The following is a 22,363-nucleotide window of genomic DNA, read 5'->3' on the forward strand; positions in this document are numbered from 1 at the left end:
CAGAGAATAAGGAAAATTTGTACCTGCATCTCCCATGGTTTGACTTAAATAGTCCAGTAATTATTTTGTGAGAACAATCCACTTGGTGCTGAGGAGCTATTTTAAGTTTGTTTCATAATTTCACAGCCAGCCCAACAGTAAAGGAATTGATTGCAGAGCCTCACCATGAGCCCAGAGCGGTACCCATCAAAACCACTTATTTTCTTTGCCTTTCCCCCTTCACCTCATCAAGGGCTCACACCACCATGGTAGCAGCCTTGCCAGTGACTGACCTTCCTGCTGAATTTTAATTGGTTGCCAGTTATGATGGTGGATTTTGCAATAAACTTCATTCACATCAGATTGCTCTGAACACAAGTAGGGTGGTAACAACTGAGTTGCTGCAGGTCTGATTGTTTTATAAGACAGAATGAGATATATAGTAAAGATTAGAGTTCCTGTATCATTCTTTCTCCTTCATCTATGTTTCTGTTGGAAAAGGAGGATTTTAATTTTGTCTTTTACTGGCAGAGAATACAGGAATGATCAATGAGGAACACAAACCATAAAGTGTCAGTTACATTAATCCAGTCTGGCTCTCCTACCCACAGTGGAAATACAAGTTATAGCAGTTAATTTGTCAAATTCTGTCATAAAGTATGACTCCATGACATGTGTGAACTTTCAAGTCTACCTCTACAAGAATGCTGAAGAGTTTATGGGCACTTTGGTCCTCTTTAGATGTGCTCTATTGACATACCTAATGAAGAAAGCCATATTTACCATGGGAGTGATAGGGAGCACTTGGCAGATTAAATCAAAATATGGAATATTTATGTATAATGCTACTCATTAGTCTGTAGATTGAGGTAGTCTTTGTCTGTGAAATAAAATTTTCCATGAGCCTGCCAACACATCCACAGTCACAGTCCTTACTTGAAGAAAAAAAATCGCATCCCTCTTAAAACTGTGACCAAGGACCAAGTCAGGACCACATCATAGATCAGCCTTTTAGGAACTACCATGGGACATGGTGACCAACCCCAGTGCAAAAGCAAAAGCCCTGTACACTGTGATACAGCTGTAACTTAGGTGTCTCAGGATGGTGTCAGATGGCTGTTCTGCACCTCATAGTAATGGCTATGACGTAGTGGTATTCATACACTGGAAAGCAGGTTTCAAATCAGTTCATTTCACATGTTTCATAGTAGTATTTACAAATTATTTAACCCTATATTGCTGAGGCTAAGGAATTTTATATTCAAGACTGGATAAGCTCAAATTAAGGTGGTAAGGCAACTTCCATTTCCCTCTGAGTCATGGATCCAGGCAGACAATTACTGTTGTAGTGATACATGGGAAGATCATCAAGGAAGAAAACGGAAGGATCACAAGAAACTCTTAAGATCTTTTCAGCTATTTAAATACACCTACTGTGTTTCTTTTAGGCTTACCATGCGCTGATGGAGAAACACCAGCAAGCACAGTGGGATCTGGAAGAGGAGGATGACTGTGAGAGCACAGAGGCTGTTGCCAATCTCTACAAGGTGCACTTCCAGTGATAAATGTCATTTGCTAAATTAATTTTGAAGATTGCCTGACTCTACTACAGTGTCAGGCCTTGGGGAAGATTGGGGAATTGCAGGAAGGATCAGCTCCAGGAATTACAGCTCCAGAAAGCTAGGCTGACAAAGCAGAAGATGGAGGCAGGACAGTCTTCCATATTAGCTTGCCTTTTCCATTATCTTCCCAAAACACTGTGTTTCCTAACCTCATATTAGTCAGAAAATGCCTACATGATCTGCCAAAACATGCTGCCCAGGTGGCTGACAAGGTTGCAGTAATGTTGAGTGCATACAATGTCTGTTATTACTACCAGGAGAGAGATTTCATTTATGTGGCATAGTTATCTCTTCTGCACTGTTACTGGATGATACTATTCTAAGTGAACTTCACTACTTTTCATTCATTTCTCACAGAGAAATTTTTTTTATTCTAGTTAGTTCCCTGAAATAGGTTTAGATCTTTGTTGTAAGATTACTTACACTTCTTTTTTGTTATTGATTTGGAAAATTCTAGGTGCTTCATGCTTTTACATCATCTTTAATTATTTTCTGTTTATGCAGAAAAAATATGATAACATGATCTGTCTGGTGAAGCCCAAAACCATAGTCAGTAGTGACCTTTAATTAGGCTGGAACTAATCACTTTCAGCTCAACAGGATCCTTGTCATGATTAATTATGACCAGATCAGAATATTGTGGAAACTTGTGGTCCCTATCTCATACGGCTAATATACCCATACAATCTTAATTAGTAGTAGTCCACATGAAATTTCTCAAATTCATTTGATAAAAAAATAAAGCCATTGAGTCAGAGTAGGTTAAATTTACAAAGCTATGTAATATAAGCAAAATCAACATGCTTGCTGATATTACTGTGCTCAGTTCATCATCCTTCTCCATCCCCTTCCTCAATTCACGTGAAGTCTGGAGACTAAACAATTTTTTTTGTTTGTTTTATCTTACACAGTTTCTTCTCATTTGTGAAATTATATTGCTTTCTTTTATTGTGTACTATACTTTGTGTACTATACTAAGACAGGACTGAAAATCCTATTTCTTTCAGTACTAAGCTAAGTTTTCTTTCCCACTAAAGAAAAATTGGTTTGGGTAAATTAAGTTTTTCTAGAATTGCCAGGAGGACTGCACAAACTTGAGCTCTGCCAGTTCACTCAGCTCTAGGCCTTTTATTCCATATTACAGCTGGTCTCCTATGACTAGACCCAAACACTGCCAGACATGAAAAACTGCATGTACTATGATCCAACTGGCATCTGTTAAATGAAGGTCCACAAATCTTTATTTCCACTTCTTTCTTTTTTCTGCAATAAAACATTTTTACTGTGATATTTAATATAATGAACAACTACACTTTCTCCCCTTAACCCCAAATACAGATCCTATGAACTGTTTTAAGAGAGGAGGCTGCTTTTGAATATACCTTATAAGCTATAAAATGAGCATAGCCTCACTGAAAGTAGGGCTGTTCTCACTTCTACAGCTGAGGACAGTGCAGTGGTTACACATTTTCCATAACCAGGGGCAAAAAAGCAAAAGTAGACTTGCTGTTAAAGGAAGGAGGTGCATCTCACAAACAAAATGCCTTTGCTTTGTCTCTCTGCTCCACCACACATCCAGAGCAGAAGTGTACCAGCACAAGTCTTTCCGTGGGCAGCAGGACTTTGCCTCTTCACTTAGTTGCTCCAGTTTTGTCATAGGAAGAAGCTGCTACTTCTATTGGGAAAGGCAAGGTAGCAGTGAGAAGATGACAGAGATTTGAGATCCTCCACAGTGCAGTTGTGTGACTGCAGCTCAAATAAACTTAGTCAAGCAGGCATTAACAAGCTGGGTACCAGCAAGCCTCACCTGGCAGCAGTCAGCTCTGTGATACACACCTACGTCCCCTCTGGGTCCGGACTGTAGTCCTTTGTAGAGCCAGCTAGTTTGGGCATTTGTGTAAACACTGCAGAGCTTGATTTGCCTTTCCAGAAGATCTGCACTCCCTGAAGCTTAACTGACATTGCCTTGCAAATGGAGAAGCTGAAACATGATCTCAATGAAAAAGATGATATTAAAATATAAGAAAGAGGTCACCATGTGACTGAACAGGGAACCAGTGAGTATTCTCAGGACAGAAGAAAAGGTGTTACTAACCTGTAAGTGCCACTCCCTTGTGGAAGATCCTTAGCTTGTTCTCACAGTGCTCTTCTAAGCCCTTATCAAATGCCTTTTCCATTTTTTCATTTTTCGCCTTTTAAACAAATCAAGACAGATTTATATAACCCTTTAGCACTAGGGAAGTCTGTACTGCTACAGTACATGGAAGAATTATCCAAATTGGTGAATAAATATGTAAAAATTCAATGATCTGGAAGCTGACTGTGTTTGCATAGAATAATTGAGTAGGTTTGTTTTGTGTACGCATGAATAAATCAATTAAAATGATTTAACCAAGGTCGATGGAATCTGTTGATGCCTGAAGTGAATGAATGAGTTCTATTTGGAGGACAGTGTAGGATTTTTCAGCCACACTAGTGGATTAAAATAGTGTGTGTCTAGACACAGGCTCCATAACTAATTTTTTAAATGTGTGTTGAAGAATGAGGGCGAATGATTTTGATTATCACAGTATATCATAACTGAAGGAAAAATTGTGCAAAGATAATTGAATGGCTCAGCCTAATATTTTCATGAACAGGGTCTGAAGAGTTACCCTGTATACAAGGGATTCTGTGCTGGTTTTACCATAATTTCCTATTACATGGCAGCAATAACACTATCCATCCCACTCCTTGCCCCAATATATCCAGTTTTGTTCCTCTTGCACAGATTAATGGCTGTCTCAAGTTTAACATATCAGATAGTCACCAACCTTTAATATTTTCCCTACTTTTTCTTTTGTTGTTGTTGTTGTTGTTGTGTAAACTACCCATGTATTTCAGTAGGGAAAGGAGAAGTGAAGAGGTTGGGGGATAACACTATTACTAAGAAAACAGACATGCAGATTGCACAAAGGAAATCAATTAGCAGCTACGAGTTACATAGTATGTGGTAAGATAGGTCTTTTTCTTCTGCCTTTATTTCAGAACCATAAAAATACAATTTATTGTCATTTATAATTCCCCTTTGCTGATAGCCATTCACCAGAATGTTATTAATTTGGCTTGACATGGGAATAAAATGCACAAAAATTTAGACTAAAAGCTATTAAGTGATCAGTACTATCAATGGGCAAGGCAGTAGACATTTTATGAATGGGTAGACAGAAATGTAAGTTTGAGGAAAACTATTTGATTTTTTCCTTTGTTAATAAAAGGGAGAAAAAATATTTTTGAAAAGATAAGAAGTACAGATTCTCAAAGACTTACTCTTTCATTACTTTCCTTATGTAATTTTGTTAACATGAGCTATGGTTAGGGATGCTGGACTGCATTTTTGGGTACCAAGAGATGGCTTCTTTTTAAGAGAAATCAGTCAGTTTGTCTCAAGAGGAAATCTCTATCAAGAGACCTCCACCTCAAAGGCTCACTTTTGAAATTTTTGCCCTGTGACTTACCCCAACAATACAGCATCATCTGATAGATTAAATCTGTGAACTCATAACATGGGAGCCCCCTCTAATTCTGGGTTTGGGCACTATTAGATTTATTTTGGTTGCTTCAGTCAAAGCTGATACAGATGTCTGACACAGATAGCCTTCATTCTGAAGTCTTCCCCTTGCCTTACTGCATAAGAAAATGCATTTTACCACTATACAGATTCACAATTCATGAAGGACATAACCTTATCCACAACGGCATATTTCTAAAAAAGGAGTACCAAAAGAGAAGACTGAAACTGCCCCCTGAATAAATCAAAGACCAGTGAGGGGGCAAGACAGAAATTTCAATAGACCTCCATTTTAAATGTGTGGAAATCAAGCAGTTTTTTATTAACCTGTACTAAGGATGACTTCAATGTCACTGTGCTTTATTGATGTTAGGATGCTTAAAAGCAGGTAGAGTTTTCATTTTCCAATTGACTTTCCAGAATTCTTCACATGGGAGAGAGAAGTACATGCAATCAGCTTTTCCCTGTTTCAAGTAGTGTATCTTCTGAGTGTATGTGAAGTATCTTCTAGTGGCCAGTGGTGTGTGTGCCCAGTGTCCCAGAATTTTGGATGTATTTATGAGATGTATGATCTGAGTATTGAATCTCTATCCTTTGTAAGATACAATATGGTTTGGGAGATGAATCTCTTACCTCCTAACCAAGTATCCTAGCCACTGAGCTTATGGAGGCACATGCAACAGTGTTCTACAGCTTTGATCAGATACTTAATCCCTTCAATAAAATGTTCCATCACAAGCTAACAAATAGTTGTACAGTTGCTTCTTGGAGATAATACATACTTTTCAGTGGCTGGCATGTAAAATAAACTACAACCAGCCTTCCTAAATACATTTTCCTGCTTCACAATCTCACTATTCACTGATCTATATGTAGGAACCTTTTAATATTTTAGGTTTAAGGGAGAGAATTAATATTGTTCTTTGAGTGAAATCTGATAAGCTATGTATTTCCCCTGGTTTTTGACAAAATTATATATTTACTGCCTTGTTTAAAATTCAAATGCACTCAGCATTTTAATCTAAGCCCATTTTATTTCCATATATACCCCATGGCATTTCTTTATGCTTGATATAGTTCTCTGGGGAATTTTTGAAAAGCTTTGAGGTTGACTGCCAGGTACTACAAACAGGTTCATTCGATACTGCAATCAGCTATTCTATTAATAGAATCAATTGGAATAAATTTCATTAAGTCAAAATTCTAAAAACAAGAGATGGCATATCAGGAAGCTTGTAAAAAAATATTTGTAGAGCCTCTAGTCCAAAAATAAGATCCTGGAAGCAGTACTGATTTTTCTATTCTTTCCTGTGGAAAATAACTTTTATAATACGTAGGGTGCCATCCCTGCTCACAACAGACTTCATTGCAGTTTGAAATCAAGTACATTCCTTAGAGTACAAATAGTTTTGAACTATTTTGTTAGCTTGAGTTGCTGGGTGGAGTTCAATCACATCTGTAATCTTTCCTAAATGTAGACTTAGTATTTCCCCTCCCAAATTTTTAAAGGCCATTCCACCCCATTTTTCAAGTGCTGCATTAAACAGCATGGCCGCTGTGTTGTCCCTGTGGTGTGGCCTGTGGGTACAGCATGCTGTCCTCTTAGGTCTGGCATGCAAGGGCTGCCTGGGCTCTGATGTCCGTGTGATTGTCACATTAATGATGTGATATAGATAAGTAATTTTGTAGGAACAGGATCTAATCACATTTTTCCTCAGTAGCTGTCCCCACTGTGGTAGTGCCAAAGGTAAGCAAACAGTATAATTTGAAGGTGCAGGGGGTACAGGCAGAACAAAATATCATTGACAACAAGGAACAAAATACCATATTTTTGTTCTGTGTGAAATATTTCATAGCAAATAATAACACAGAGCTGTGAGCGTGCCAGGGAAATGCTATCAGTTCCACAGCAAAATGTGTTCAAAAGGGATTTAGCTGCCATTGTTAAAGAACAGAATTCCTTAACACCCTGCCTGAGATCTTTTGATCTACTGCAGTAGAAATGCCACAGACTCCTTTAGACTCCTTCTGAACTATTTCAGATCCAATAGAAATTCTTATTGAATCATTGAATACCCAGTAAAGGCAGGAGAATTAATATGTCCTGAAGGGCTGGTAAAGCTCAGAGGAGAGATGGTTTGCAGAGATAGAGCCATTATTCTTTAAATGTTGTATGGGATATGTTGATTGGAAGTGCAGTATCTTTGAGTTTATGTTAAATCTGAGAAGTTGGAGTCGTGGATTTTAAAATAACAGCAGAAGAGAGAATTCAAGCAAACCATTTGGCATAGCTTTTGCCAAGTTAAGCCAGGCCAACAACTACACAGATTATTAGGATGGTATAAATCATGCCTCTTGCTGTAACAGGAACTTGTAACTATAATAATTAAGGAATAGAGGCAAGAATCCTTCAGCGCAGGATGCATCTGTGTAGCAAATGTTCCTCTAGTGATACTGTCATGTCTAGATTGTGAGCAAGCACCAGAAATGGGAAAAGTATTATCAGAAGTTAAGAGTAACATTGGGTCTTTGACTACTAACTCTCATACTTACGCCCAGTATTCATTTTCAAAAAGCCATAGTCCAGTTTGCAAGAATTCAGAATGCTTTGAGATTAAAGAAAGCCAGTGGGAGCTGGGTTCTGGAAATCCTGCCTTCCTTAAACAGGTAAGAGAGTGGAGAGAACTGAGACAGCTCATCTCAAAGGTGTAGCGAACATGTTTTATAGTGTTGTACCTCAGTTTTATCCATAAGAAGAGGTTACTGCAGGGAACTGTTAAACTATTTATTGTTTGTGAAACAGCTAATTATTATGGTGATTAGCATCCTAGAAGGATCATAGGAGGAAAATAATAATTTAGTACTCAGTGCACAGCTTGTATATTTTACAGTAAATGAGAAATATTAAAATATTTTTCAGAAATCAATCAGTTTAAAGGGTATTCATAAACCTAAACATGGAGCAGATAAAGGTGCTGTGGAAACATTATATGAACCCCAAATGTATCATTATAGGGGCACAGAACTATATTTCATAGTCAACCTAAGTTCTGATCTTCATTTCTGAGTTCTTGTCCTTGCACTTTATTATTATTATTTTTTAGTATTTTGTATTTTATAATTCAATATCTAGCAGTTGAAATGGGCTCTTACACAATAGTACATTATAGCAGTGTATGCTCTCCCCCAAATAAATCCACTAGAACTTCTTTTGTCTATGAACTGCAGACAAGCATATTTGATGTCTAGATAAATATCCCTGTGTTTCTGTTGAGAGGTTCTAGATTTTGATCATCTAAGAAATTGTAATTAAACTTGTATTTAAAAGAAGGCAGCATCTAGAAGACCTGACTTGTTCTTTTAACAGGAATCCTTAAGAGACTTTTAAAAATATTATCAGTATTTTAAAGAAAAGAAAGATATATATGTGTTTTCAAGAGGGTTAACACTGGTTTGCAATGAAAGCAAGCCCAGCAAGGCAGTAAAGCTTCTTGGACTGGTAGGATCATGCAGAGCTTACACAAAAATAGCTCATCTTCCTGCAGGAATACTGCAGTGTCCATGTGACTTTCCAGAGTGGTTTTGTTCCCTTTTCATCTGGGAAAGCTACCTGTCCCCACTCCTGCCCAGAAATTATCTCAAATGGCACCCAGTTTGCCAGCACAGCTCCTATCACCACTGTGTATTTGACAGCGAAACTAGAACTGAGTTTTTAGCTTGGATGCCATCTGACTAAATCACCCCAACGCTTCTTGTGAGTGAAACAGTCACAGCAATTAAAGACTGTTCATATAGGACTAGTTTCATTAGAACCACCAGAAGATGTTTGTTTTCCTAGGCTTGAAATTATTCTGCATCAGGATGAATTTGAATAATTCTGTTCTTCAGGCATTGAAGAGTGTCATATTTTGAAGTACCAACTACTGACATGACTAATGCCGCTTTTGTCTAGCTAAAAGACGTACCATGCCTTTTAACTCTTCCCTCTTTCTTCATTCATTTCATATCAGCACCTGAGAAGATGTGCCTACGAGGTGTTGTGCTACACCAGATTGTTTCCGCAGCAACTTTCAATATAGGTGTTTTTATAACACATCACTGTAGCCAGTAAAACCAGATACTCTTTTCTACTGCAGTCACATGTGAGCAACAGTTAGGGCACAGGGTCTCATTCTCCTGCCACTTTTGCACTTTAAATGCCCTGTACAGCTTGAACCAAAACATTTTGTTATTCCATCTACAAAACCTGGTCTTTTTAACTCAAGCCTTATTGGCATTGGATTTTAGCTCTAGGATTTGGACACCAGCCCAGTGTATTCACATGGTTCCCTCACTGGCATCAGTCATGGAACATGCAGGGGAGCATCTCCAAAGGGCTGGGGGTTCCGTTTGTCACCTGTTTCTCTCTGTCCCTCTCTGTGCCTCTCTCAGGAGCTGTACTCTAAGGCTTCCCATGCTTTAGCAGAGTTGGTGACGGAGCTGTTTCTTCAGACCCTGCCTGTGGTGACCAGCCTCTCTGTAAGAGAATGTGAGCTTCTGAAAGAAGAATGGCAGGAGAATTTGGTCCCTCAGCTGGAGAAATGGGAGAATCACCGCCAGAGACGCTGGAAGCTTTTCCAGGAACAGCTATTGCAAGAAAAAGAAGTAAGATCCGTGTTATGCTTTGAGATCTCAGTGTCTCAAAAATGGGATACAGAAAAAAATTATCAAGGTACTTACTTGTGGGGAGTGTTTAGTGTATAAATATACAAGCTGGTCCAGACACATCTCTAGGCTGAGGAGGAGCAGTTTTATCTGCCACATGGAGTGAATATGTATGCTGTGCATGCAGGCTTGCATAGAGGAGTCAGAGAGTAATTACTGAACATCTGTCCGCAGTGTTTTGACAGCTTTGTCAGCACATAAACACTTTCTGGCAAGGCTGCTGTCTGATGTCCTCAACTCTTGGCATCTACAGAAATATTTCAAAAAAACCTTCACCAGGTCTGTTTGGAGAGGGTAATATAAATACAGTTTACAGGCAGGGAAGCCTTGTAATGATAAATATTTCTTACTAATTTTTATGTATTAATACTGTAATAACTGGAAACATACGATACGTACTTTTATAAACTTTACTCTGCAAAGGTGGAAAAACACACATCCAGCTTTCCTGCTCTGTGTGTGCCCACCACAGGGGGCATTGACACCAGAGGAGAAAACAAGAGTAAATTCTGAGACAGGTGTCTTTAGCATCAGACTGGGGCTCAAATATGCCTTCACTTTATTTATGCAGTGCTGTGTCTCTGTTAACACTGCTTCTAACACAGCTTAGTTAAAGAAAGACCTTCTCTATTCAAAGGTGTGTCCTTTCCTAAATGTTAAGTGTGTGCTGAAAGGTACAGAGTAATTGGAGCTTCTTAAAAAAAAGGTTGGCAGATTTCTTTAACACTGACAGAATCATACTTTCCCTTGCCCTCATTCTCCAAAGTGCCTAGACAATGCAGTACATTGTTAATGAGGTACTGAGCAAGTCCCTAATTATTGCAAACAGCGTTAAGGTGTTCAACTTTTTCACCCACTCGCATTTAGGATTCTGCTGTAAAACCCTGATTCAGGAAACTGTGGGCTCCCTACTAAATCTGGTAGAGTTGTTTCCTAACCAGTGGGTTTAGAACACCCTTGCAAATACAAAAGTAAAATTTGTCATTGAAAATGTTGAGACATTTCTTTTTATTCTTCTGTATTTTCCTTAATCTGGAGTTATGCAACATGTACCTCCCTGATCTTTTTACATTTCCATTATTGTAACTGACCTGTTCTGAAAAACAATTCTCTTTTTCTGTTTTGGTGTCACAGGGCTATTTAGCAAACTAAACTAAACCGTGCTTGTTACAACCACTAATGCCAGTGGGTCTGCTTATGTGCTTAGTTACATTTGTATTTTCTAGGACTGTTGGGTGGCATTTAGTGTTTGATTTTGGCATACCTGTACTTTCAGTGATTAATGAAACAATGTCTGACCTCAATTTTTTTTTTTTTTTATTATTTTGCCACTTTTTATCAAGGATTGGATTAGAATACCTGACTTGTCAGTTTTAAACCTTGCTCTTCATCTTCACATTCATCAAGGGTGCACAAATTGCCTGTCTTTGTATGTGCATGGCCTGAGCAGCCTGGTCTGGTAGGTGAGCTATGAGCACATCTTGTAGCACACAGAGCCCTAAGCAATGTGGTGGTAAAAAAGGTAAAAAAACACAGAGAAGCAGGAGGTTCTGGTGTGCAGCTTGTGAATAATGCCATGTCAGAGTGCACATTAGGGCACCTCTGCTGTGGCCCTTCCACTGTCCCATTGAACCTCAGCCGTTGTTCAGGGCTGGAGAGGATGCATTTAACAAGTAAGAGACTCACCGCAGAGCGGGGACATCTCAAGTCTGATGTTTTGGTCCAAAAATGCTGTTTGTACATTCCTCTGTTGCTATCATTGGGCACACTGTTGAGTGGAGAAACCATACCCTAGGAATTTTTCTCAAAGGATTTAAAGGATTAGTTCATCTCCAGCACTCAACTGCTAGATAGTAGGTCTTTGGGCAGCACTGTGTGATGGATTCATTGTATGTGAATTCAGGTGTTCTGGTCATGCCTAGCATAGGTTATTTAAATTAGAACATTGACTTTCCATCACTTTGTGTACCTTAGCATGCATATTGTAAAGCAGATGACTTCCTAGCTGGAAAAAAAAAAATAAAGGGTTTGCTGACATCATTAACAGTAACTACTGAGATATAGAGCTATAGAGGAATTAACTTAGCAGTGACAGAGCTCTCCCATTGGTCTCTGAGTCACCAGCACTGCAGCTGGGCTTTATTCAATACAAAAATTTCCTGAGTGGCAGACAGAGGTGTCCTAAGGACAAGTGATTCTGCAGGATAAATTCCAAGAAGATATAAGAGTTTCTCTTAGTGAGAAAATCATCTTATCATTCCTCAAGACAATATTCTGTGCAGGAGCCTAAGTACCTTTTTTTAACTTAATGCTTGTGGCTTTTTGGAAAGGATTTGAACTGGAAAAAAAATCTGCTTTATCTCCAAAGGGAGCATGCAGGGAGATAGCTATTCCACCATATCTAGGCTGGTAAATTTTCATGAGTCTGAAAAACATAATGCATTATATTATGTTCAAATGCAATGTGCATTTCTTGTCCCTTTCCTACTATAAAACAGCAGCATGAACATTTAAGCAATAATCTGACACTTGCATCCTACAAAAAGGAACACTTGCTTCCCACCTTAAGAAGAAGAGATATTGGACACTTGTGCCAGATGATTATGTCATTTGGGAGATCCCATAAACGTTAGAGTTCTGGGTTTGACAAAAGATTCATAAATCAACATTGATTTATGTCAGTTGACAGGCCTTTTAAATTGTCAGGCATTTTGAAGCAGCAAATATGTCTTTCATTTGCCTCTTGATAAATGTGCTATGCTAGGAGTTACACAGACACCTTCTTTACAGGCTTGGGAAGTCTTAACGCTAGAAAACTTTTCACCAGGGCATTTATGTGTGCTTTTCAAAGTGGCTCTAAAAGACATTTTTCCCTTTCACTTGAACCACCTTTTTTAAGATGATCTTTCCTAGCATTTATACATGTCTGGAACATGATGTCCTTTGGGTGAAAAGAAACACTTTTACAACTGAAAAGAAAAAAATCAGTTTCATATATAACTTTGCCTTGTAGGCTTGAGGATATGCGTGAGGCAAATGGGAATAAATGACTAGTGAAAATAAATCTTGAGCATTTTCCCACATAGTCCTTAATTCATGATTTCTGCACCAAGCTGAGACTCACTTGGCAGTCAGTGTGCATCACACCCCATCTACAGGCCGAGACAGAGAAATCACTTTCCTTTCATTCCCTGAATAATCTGTACTAAAGATGTCAAAACAGAAAGGAGAGGCATATTCCTCACCTTTATTGCCAGAGGGTAATACTTAAGTTCAGCAGTGCTTCGGAAGATCTTGTAATGCACTTGAGACCGAGAAGCAAAATATTTGGAAGCCTACAGAATAAAAATGGGATGAGATTTCCATCCATTCCCACATCATTGCTTGTCACCCAGAAAGTTGAACTGGCACCTGCTTACCAGTTTTGACATGGTGGGCATTTTATCACTTTCGCTGGTTAATTTTTTCATAACAATTGGAATACCAGTTCAAGAAGCCAGACATTCCTTAGAGCTTTACTCCCTCGTTTACCATATTTTTATCACTAGTTTTACTGGTTGAATGCAGGGATCAGAGAGCCTGAGCTCCGTTCCAGCCCCTAAGTTTGTGCAGCAGCATGAGTTTGTCCCCTCCATACAACCTGTCTTTGAGCAAAGTAAGGCTGTTCCCAAGAACAGGAAGCTTGGAGACGTGCCTGGTGAGTATTGGTGTAAGCACAAAGCCTGACCTTGACACCTGGCCTGAAGAAGTAGTTGTTTCTGTTTTGCTGGTTTTCAACCACATGCCAGCAGCCTCAACATCCTTAGGGAATCTTTACTGTCACATTCCTGCTTCTCTGTGTGAGGTCTTCATGTATTTTGGAGGTGGAAAATACCCAGCTCTGCTAGCCCATCCCAGTGAGCTGTCTAGGTGTTGTTTCCAATTAAACATACAGTATCCTGTTTATTCCAGCAGATCCTTTCTATCTTAATCATCTTCCTAATGGCCTTTTTGAGACGAAACACTGGTTTAGTATTTGGTCTAATTCTCAATCTTCCTTATTTATCCTCTCATCATAAATGTGTAATGATTCCTCCTTCTTCCCTCTTGTTCTCTTACTACTTACATGACTGAGATACTTTTAGTTTTCAGTTTAATAATTGTGTGCTGGAGGAATTTCTGCTGTATTCTCAGTTTCCCCTTGGCATCAGGGAGGTGCAGAGTCATTTTATAAATTCTGCATATGGACTACCTCAATGCACTCTTAATTGAAAAGGGGACTCATTCTTTATAAGGAGCTCCTCACTACTATAGAACTAGGCTGTTTCTTCATAAACAGAAGAAAAGAACTACAAGAAGCACTGTCATTGTTATCACTGACAGTGATAGGATATACTTTTGGATTGGATATACTAATAGCAAATGAAGTGCTATATTTTGGGTTCTTGGCTGCAATATTATATCATTTACCATTCCAATTGCAATTCAGGTATCATCTCCTGTGTTCTGTCTCTTGGTGATATATACCCTCATGCTGTTTGACTTGCCCTTCAAGAGCAACTTCTCAGTAAATAACCAGGTCTCCAAAAATGATGGAAACCCACAGCTGAACCACAGCTAGTCTCTCATTGAAAATAAAGTTACTTCTGGAAAGTAAAAGGTTGCTTTCAGACATTCTTTGAGCTGCTGAAAGAGACATTAAAGTACACAATGTGATGGATCTACAAGGCGTGTGCAGAGAGGTGTGAAAACCTAGGAGCTAAATCCACAGAGCTGCTAAAGAGAAATGCTGATAACAATTATTACTTCAAGCAAGTCTTTGCCATCTGTCATGATGATACCTGAAGACCTGATAGACCTTAATTTAATGCTTGCAGCATGAAGTCAGAGAAGACACTGTGCTCAGCTGTGCTCTGTGATTATCAGACTCACCTAGATTCAGATCAGTTGAGATCTGGCTACACAGGTACATCTGAGGCTCTTGCCGAGAGCAGCCTAGTGGGTCTCCAGTGCCATGCAGTCTTTTGGGCTGTGCTTCTCATGCTCAGCTGCACTCTTCCCATCTGTCACTTGTTGACTGCCTGCCTGCCCATCCTTGTCAGGCATCCTGCTCAGGAACATGTGTTTTGGTAAGGTTTTCTACATGAAGAGAGGTCAGTTAGATGTGTCACTGTGTATTCCACAGAGAAGGCACTAGCCATGAAAGAAATACATTTTTATTTTGAAGCCAAAATGAAGTTTCTGATGTTCTCTGCACTTCCAAAGGGAGTTCATTCTGTGCTCACAGAGAAAGCCTCTCTCCTGCACAGTTCACTGCTTCCCAATGAAAGAACACATATCCAGCAGAGAGGCCCAGTACCACTCCTAATTTCTAACACTAACAATTGTGCAATTATACATTTGTGCTGCCTTTAGCACCAGATGGTAACTAAACTGCAAATGAGCCACTCCCCTTCCCCTGCCTGTTCAGGTAAGGGAGTGGCAAAAGCAGAGACTATGGATTGAGATAACAATTTACTGAAAGCACAAAGCCAGGGAGTAAGAAATGCACAATAACAACAGCAATATTAATAGCAAAGGTGTACAAGAAGAGAAGGTGCTTTTCCCAGCAAAAAGGACCTCACCACTGGGAAAAATCAAATAGATGGTGGATGCTCCCTGTAGGTCATGTCCACTTGGTTCCCCAGACAAAGAGGATATGGAGACCATTCCCACTCACTGCCTACATGGCCATAAGGAACAAAGGCAGGATGGCAAGGGAACTTCCATGGCTAACATTTCCCACCACCCCCCCCCACCCATCCTGAAACAGTGGAAGCCAGTGACAAATAAATCCCATGAGTCAGGCTCTGCTGCTGCTCTGCTGGGCTCAGTTCTGCACAGGTGTCTGTGCTGCTGCTTCTCCTGCCCCACTGTGCTGGTCCTGCAGGTCACTGCCGCTTTTCCAACCATTCTGCCACCTCCTTCAGCTCAGCTCAGCTGGCCTAGGCTCAGCTCAGCTGCTGTCAGTGGGGGTCCCCTCAAGTGGAATGGGGTTCGATCCCACCGGTCCTTCCCCCGTGGCTGCCTCTGTCACTTCAGCCCTGCTGTTGGTGAGCGTTGTTGCCGCTGTCCTTTCAGCACCAAGTCCTGCAGCTGCGTTCCGGAGGCAGCGGGAGTGGGAGCAGGGGTGCGGTGGGGCTGGATCTGCAGCGGCTGATGCTGACACCTTCCTGCTGGAGAGGGAGAGGCAAAATGGTGCCCACTTCTGAGGAGTGTGCTCATTTTCACCCCAAAACCACTCCCACATGTATGATGTGAGTGGTATAGAATAACAACTTGGATGTGCCCACACTGCACTAAGCTTCACCCCCTCCTGCAACCAGGACACATCTAATCCTTTGCTGGACATACTGATCTAGTGAAACCTACCTGTCTGCCATAACTGAAAATTTAGTCCTCGTGTTCTGAATGACACTGAAACACAAAGTGAAACTGTCAGACACCCTAGGTATTATATTTAATTTAGGGCTTCAGATACATCTGCAGGTAACCTGCTTTTATTCATGTCAGTAGCCTAAAATATACTCTTCATCTTACAGTAAGAGTTGAAGCCTTGCAAATATTTCATCTTATGACTTAGTATTCCTTAAATACTGGCAATGTACTAAACAAAATCTTAAGTCCATATCTCCAAAAGTTACAGTCTGATGGCAAATCCATCAAAATTCATTTAAAGATTAAATTCTTTGATCTAAATATCACTGTGAAGGAGCTGTAAACTTGCAGTCCATATACTTACCTAATCACATCATCTCCATTTCCAACTATTATCACTGTTTACTGTGACAGAAATGTGATGGAAGATGGTACCTTTATTTTGTTTAGTGAAAATCAAAACTACATTCTCTACTAGTAAAAAGAAAAAAAACAAATACAAAATCTACTGCAACCTGCTGATAGGAGTCAGTGCAGTATTTTGTGCCATATTGTTATTTTTTTCTTGTTCCTCTGTTGCTGAAACCAAAAAATCTGTAGGAGACACAGTTGAGCTGATGCAAACCAATGCAACGCTTTTCTTTTCAGTGAGTTTTGTTTAAGATTTTGATAATTTAAAAAAATATTCATAAGTAGAGTAATTTTAATTCAGCATGAATTTGTTTTTGAAAGCAAGGGATGTTTTTTTTCTAGCAGAATAAACTATTGTTTCTTTATGCAGTGACTGGTTGAAATCAGAGTAGCTTATATTTGTAATTCTTTTCCCTGCTTTTAGCTCTGGATAACAGAATATGCTCTGTCTGCTGTGATGCAAAAGCACCTGTCTGAAAAACAAGAGAAGATAATTCAAGGTGTCGTGAGCAGGCTAGGATGCCTCAGTGATGAGTAAGCACAGTTTCATCCGTGAGCAGTGGGGTAAAATTTCACTGTTGCATGCCCAGATAAAAATTTGTGTACATTACATTGTGGAAAGCAGTGTTGAGGGATTATTAGCACCTTCAGACAGGGAGGCAATTGGTCTAGTTTTTTGTCAGGGTATGAAAAGCAAATTAAAAAAAATAGACATATCGTGACTCTTGGAAATTAGAAAAAATAGTCTTATGTGATTTGCCACTGGTGTGCTTTGTGAGTATCTGTTGTGTTTGTGAGTGGTCTCTAGTCTTGAACCAGCCTCTCTCTGCACTCCCTATGTCACAGTGGAGTTGCATTTTCTGCAAGATAAAGTGTTCGTTCCAGCAACATGTAGATGGTTATTTAGCTATTTTACTTCTTGGTTTCATTTTAATCTAACTTCAGTGTGACAGAACTAGAAGTGTAACACAGCAGTCCTCATTCTTTACACCTGAGCAGCTTTCCAAGGCAGGCTTTGTTCAAAAACGTTGCACAGAGTGAAGAATAACTCTTGTCACCTTTAAGCAATGACTTTGCTGAACACAGGTGTGCAAGCAGCTTCACTGATGGATTTTTAATGGTCCTTTTTACAGGTCTGTTAGCTATATATTGCAAAAGCACCGACTTCTGCTGTGTTCAGTGCTCAGAAGGTTAACCTTGCGAAGAGCTGGAATGGCAGCCCTGGCACGCATGCGACTGTCCAGAAAGAAGAGCTCACTCCAGGAGCTGAGAGAGCAACACACCCTGCAGAAGGGATCCTCTCTGTGCCACGATGAGGACCAGTGGCAGTTACAGAAGGCAGTGGTAGGTACAGTGTCCAGGTGGGTTGTCTCCAGAGGTCTCATAAGCTGTGATATTTGGCATTAGAAGTACTCATGGCTGATCTAAACACCCCCCCCCCCCCAAATAAAAAAAAAAATTCCAGCTCCAAGGAAAAAGAAAAACATTCTCTGTCAAAAATGTGCACATTGCTGGCATAGGAGGTCCCTGAGCATACCTGCTGTAGTTTGAGCAGACATTTTAAAATCCCTTATACTTTACTGAGTGTCCTAGCAAGCTTATTTAGCAATTTCTTTATATGAAAATGCTAATGCAAGAAGGCAAGGATGCCAACATATATAAAGGACTTCTGCAAAGCTACTGCTTCAGGGTAAGAGAACCTCCTCCCACTAACCTGGATCTCTCCTACCTGCTGGAGATCGTAATATGCACTTGAGAAGTTCTTACTGGAGCATTAGGAGAAATTCTTACTCCTACCACACCAATCAAGTTCTTCTATGCTGTCATAATTTTTCATTCTTTTTTCTCTCTCTCTGTCCATAAGAAGATCAGCATCAGTTCCCAATCCTCCCAAATTATCTGGCTACTGTAGGTCAAGAAGACAAAAGAAAGTTTAAAGGATTTTTACACATGATGTTCCCATAGGGTGCTTTCACACCTGTTTGTGACTGGTTTTTAGTGTTGATCTAGTAAGTGTGTTGTTGGTTATTTAATTACCTATATTGGGTATTTATGTAGAGCAACACCACATTTCATATTTCAACTTCAGACAACCCTCCCAGCAGGTGTCAGTTGTAGCTCTGCCCAACCCACTGCTGCTGCACATATGGCTTGAACCCGTCAAACAGCAGCTCTGTGCTCCATGCTGTTGCTGTGTAATTAGCTGAGAGGTAAAATTCTGTACCCCTCTAATTTTGATTTGTATCATACAAACCCTCAGTCTCCACATGGAAGGGGAATAAGGAAAATCTGTGTCCTGCTGTTTTCATATTTGAAAAATATAAATTGAAGCAGTTTCTTTTAAGTTTGAAAATCTGAAAAACTCATTAACCTTCAGAAGAAATAAAATATAAAATAATAAAATACAAATGCCTATCACTGCATTCCTCTTGCTTTCCATTACTCCCTCTCACGTAGCTCACATGGAGATATTAATTGATACAATCACTGCCTTCCCTAATGAAAATGAAATGTCCTCAGGTATTGTTGTTCCTATGGCCTCTCTCCATTACAGCCTCTTTCAAAGTCCATCTAAAACCCATCTCAGAAGGAAGTGCCTAAAATGACACATGCAAGATTCTTGCTGTTGAAAAAGTAGGGCATAGGTGTGGAATTGGGAAAAGTCAAGAGAGAAAAAACATGTTACAAACAACCTCCAAAACTAAAACCAATCTATAAGGAGTTCAGGAAGAGGTTAATTTGCAGACATTCAACCAGATTTTTAGATATATTGTGTTGTTTTACCCAAACTTAATTTTTGCTTGGGCCAGTTTTATACTGGTGGACAATGTCACGTCTAGCTATTGATTATATAGAATGTAAAATGACTAATGAATCCTAGCTTGGACATAATCACATGACATTGGGTCTCTAAAATAAATGAGAAACGGTTGAATGACATTCCGACTTTCTCAAAAACCTCAAGAACATAAGTCTTAGCTATAAATATAACATGTCAGAACAACCCAGCATTAATAAGAATATTTCTACAGATGAATGTTCCGTTTCTACTTACATTTCTTATTTCCAAGAAGGCATCAAATAGGTACTATCAGATCTTCCAGAATATTTTAATATTATTTAGCCTTAACTGAGTGTATAAATATAAGAAAAACATCAGCAACAGAATAGAAGGCCCTCTATGGCAGACTACTACACTTAAGGATGACAGAACAGACCATTCTGGTAATCAGATACTACTGTTCACTAAACAGAGCTTAGATGAAAAGTGTGCACTTTTCATGCACAAAAATGGAGGCAAGGATGGTCCAAAGACCTCAAAGGACTTGAACTCTTTAGCCTAAAAAATATGTCTTCTGGAATATCATAGGTTTTAAAACTGGCATCAAATATGTGAATAGAGAACCATTTTTCACATTTCTAATGAAAGAAGAGAGCACCTAGCAATGTTACCAGATGGCAGGTTCAAAATTAAGAAATACATGGAGAGGCTTTAGAACTCACCACCAGAGGATGTTGTGCAAATGGTTTTCAAGTGTTATTACACACCTTCGTGACTTGTCCCAAGGGCCATTGGTACTCTCAAGGGTATTGGTACTCCCAAATATGAGCAAACCAAGTTTTTCTCAGGTAGATCACACCAACTGTGCCAGTATACCTTATGTATAACTGTACTTGCCTTGCTCCTGTGCAGTTTATCAAGGCATCCACAACTGTCCCTTACTGGACTCAGGATATTTCACATACATGTGAACATATCACTTAGAAGTGACCTATAGGACAGGATGCAGCTTTTACTCTACATAACATGACAGAGGCTGTAGTTTTGTTGCAATGACAAATGTGTCAAATGACTGTACAAACTTCCTCTGTAAATTACATTATTACTAAAACTGTAACATTCTTAATGGGGGTGCAGGACTTTCTTTCAAAGTGAAGCTGACTACAATTGTTAACATATTCAAATGGCAGTGCTGTCTTATTGTCTGATTACCAGGAGTCCCACATTTGTGAAGAGGAGGAGAAGCTTGAGGAAGAAACACAAGGAACTAATTTGGAATTTCACCAGCAGCTAGTCACAGAAATCCAAGAAGCTCTTCAGTTTCTTCAGCAGCACATGGAGCAGGTGATTGGGCAGACACTGCTGCAGTATGCCCGAGGGGAAGCTGAAAAAAAGAGATCAGATGATGAATGTGACTTCAAGGTATGGAAATGGTCAGTAGCAGTTTTCCAAACAAAACAAGGGCTATCTTGCACAGATGGAAAGCAATTTAATGTATGCATTAACCTATGCCTGGAAGTATCAGCAGAAGATTGTTAGAACCTGTGTTAAAACTGAGCATAATTTGCAAAGTATTTGCAAGCTAGCACTTATGTACCAGTACAGTATTTGCTACAGCAGCCAAAACAGGTTTTAAGTCAAACACTGGAACAGGAAAAAAAATTGTCACAACTCTTGATGGCAGAGAATAACAAAAAGAAGAAAAAAATTGAGATGATTTTCTATTGATAAAGGGACTTTGATTAATTAATAGTTTGCATTCTGCCAGCTTAATATTAATTCAAAGATAAATAATTAAATAAAATTAAAATTAAAACTTACATCATCATAGATGAATATTTTTATTCCAAAGGAAATATTTGTATTTTCTGTGTAATGGAAAGCCACAGCAGAGCTACACATAGATTAGCTTGCTTTGCTGGCAGTTGTCTTGACTGTTAAAATGGGCTGTAGAGATTGAATGGATAGGGGAATGACTTCTTCCCAGATGGAGATGAGGCAAATTAGAAAGGTTTTGCTCCAATTTTTCATGTTGAAATGTTGCACAGTTTTCAGTATCTCTGTCTGCCCCATTTTTAAAGCCACATTTTAAATTCACAATTTTGTGTGCACGTACCAAATTAGGTATGGGGGTTTTTTAAACAGATCAAAACACTTTTGGGCTTGGAAAATGAATTGTGACTTGTACTGTGTGATACAGGAGAGACTGGTGGAATCTGCTGTTGAAAGTGTATATGGGACCAGCAACAATATCAGTAGACTGGTGCAAAACTACTACCAGCAATTAGGAAAAATCACAGAAGGCTATGAAGGTAAAAAGCTTCAACATCTGAAATCCTTACAAGGTTCGTATGGTATTGACAACTATAAGACAATTTTGTCTCCCAGTGACTCTGCTTAATGTAAGGTTAGAGGATTTTGCTTATTCTGGCGTCCCTTGGCCAACTAAATCTGAATTTAGTCTGCCTGGCAGAATCACAGGAGTAAAGGTGGGGAGTACAGGCAGCCCAACCCAGGCCAGAGTACATTCAGTAAGTGCTCCCTGATGGTGCACGTGTAGGAAAGGTGCTTGTCAGCCTCTCTGAGTGTTCAGAAAAGGTTGGATGCTCCCCAGATGAAGGTTACATACCCTGATCTGTTAGAAACCCATCCATCTCCCTCCTGTTTAATTTAAATAGAGTGGTGCAAGGTCTTGTCTGTCAGATGTGCCCGAGCCTCGCTGCCAGGCAGGAGTTCAGGGACAAGAGTCAGGAGCCTGGGCAGCAAATAAGCACTCAGTCACAGAGAGTGAACATATGCAAAAGTAACCTGAATAGTTTCCTGTCAGTTGAGGGGACATCTTGTGAAGCTGGGGATACCCAACAATAAGTCACATCTGAGTGGAGGATTTTCTTTGTATTGCATTTTTTGTTTAGGTAA

The 22,363-nt window shown here is 39.5% G+C and overlaps 1 protein-coding gene across 4 annotated transcripts in view; it reads left to right on the plus strand.

Moving 5' to 3' along the window:
• Positions 1-22,363, plus strand: part of EVC (EvC ciliary complex subunit 1) — a 49,031-nt gene that overhangs the window by 20,583 nt on the left and 6,085 nt on the right. For 2 of the 4 annotated variants that reach the window (XM_053975144.1, XM_053975145.1), the window contains exons 11-16: positions 1,428-1,526; positions 9,583-9,795; positions 17,087-17,196; positions 17,796-18,006; positions 20,660-20,866; positions 21,645-21,789. In XM_053975144.1, coding sequence (XP_053831119.1) covers positions 1,428-1,526; positions 9,583-9,795; positions 17,087-17,196; positions 17,796-18,006; positions 20,660-20,866; positions 21,645-21,789 — 985 coding nt within the window. The remainder of the gene's footprint in view (positions 1-1,427; positions 1,527-9,582; positions 9,796-17,086; positions 17,197-17,795; positions 18,007-20,659; positions 20,867-21,644; positions 21,790-22,363) is intronic. The other 2 variants (XM_053975146.1, XM_053975147.1) reach the window with 1 other exon arrangement.

Source organism: Vidua macroura, chromosome 4 (genome assembly GCF_024509145.1).
Source record: "Vidua macroura isolate BioBank_ID:100142 chromosome 4, ASM2450914v1, whole genome shotgun sequence".
Classification (NCBI taxonomy): domain Eukaryota; kingdom Metazoa; phylum Chordata; class Aves; order Passeriformes; family Viduidae; genus Vidua; species Vidua macroura.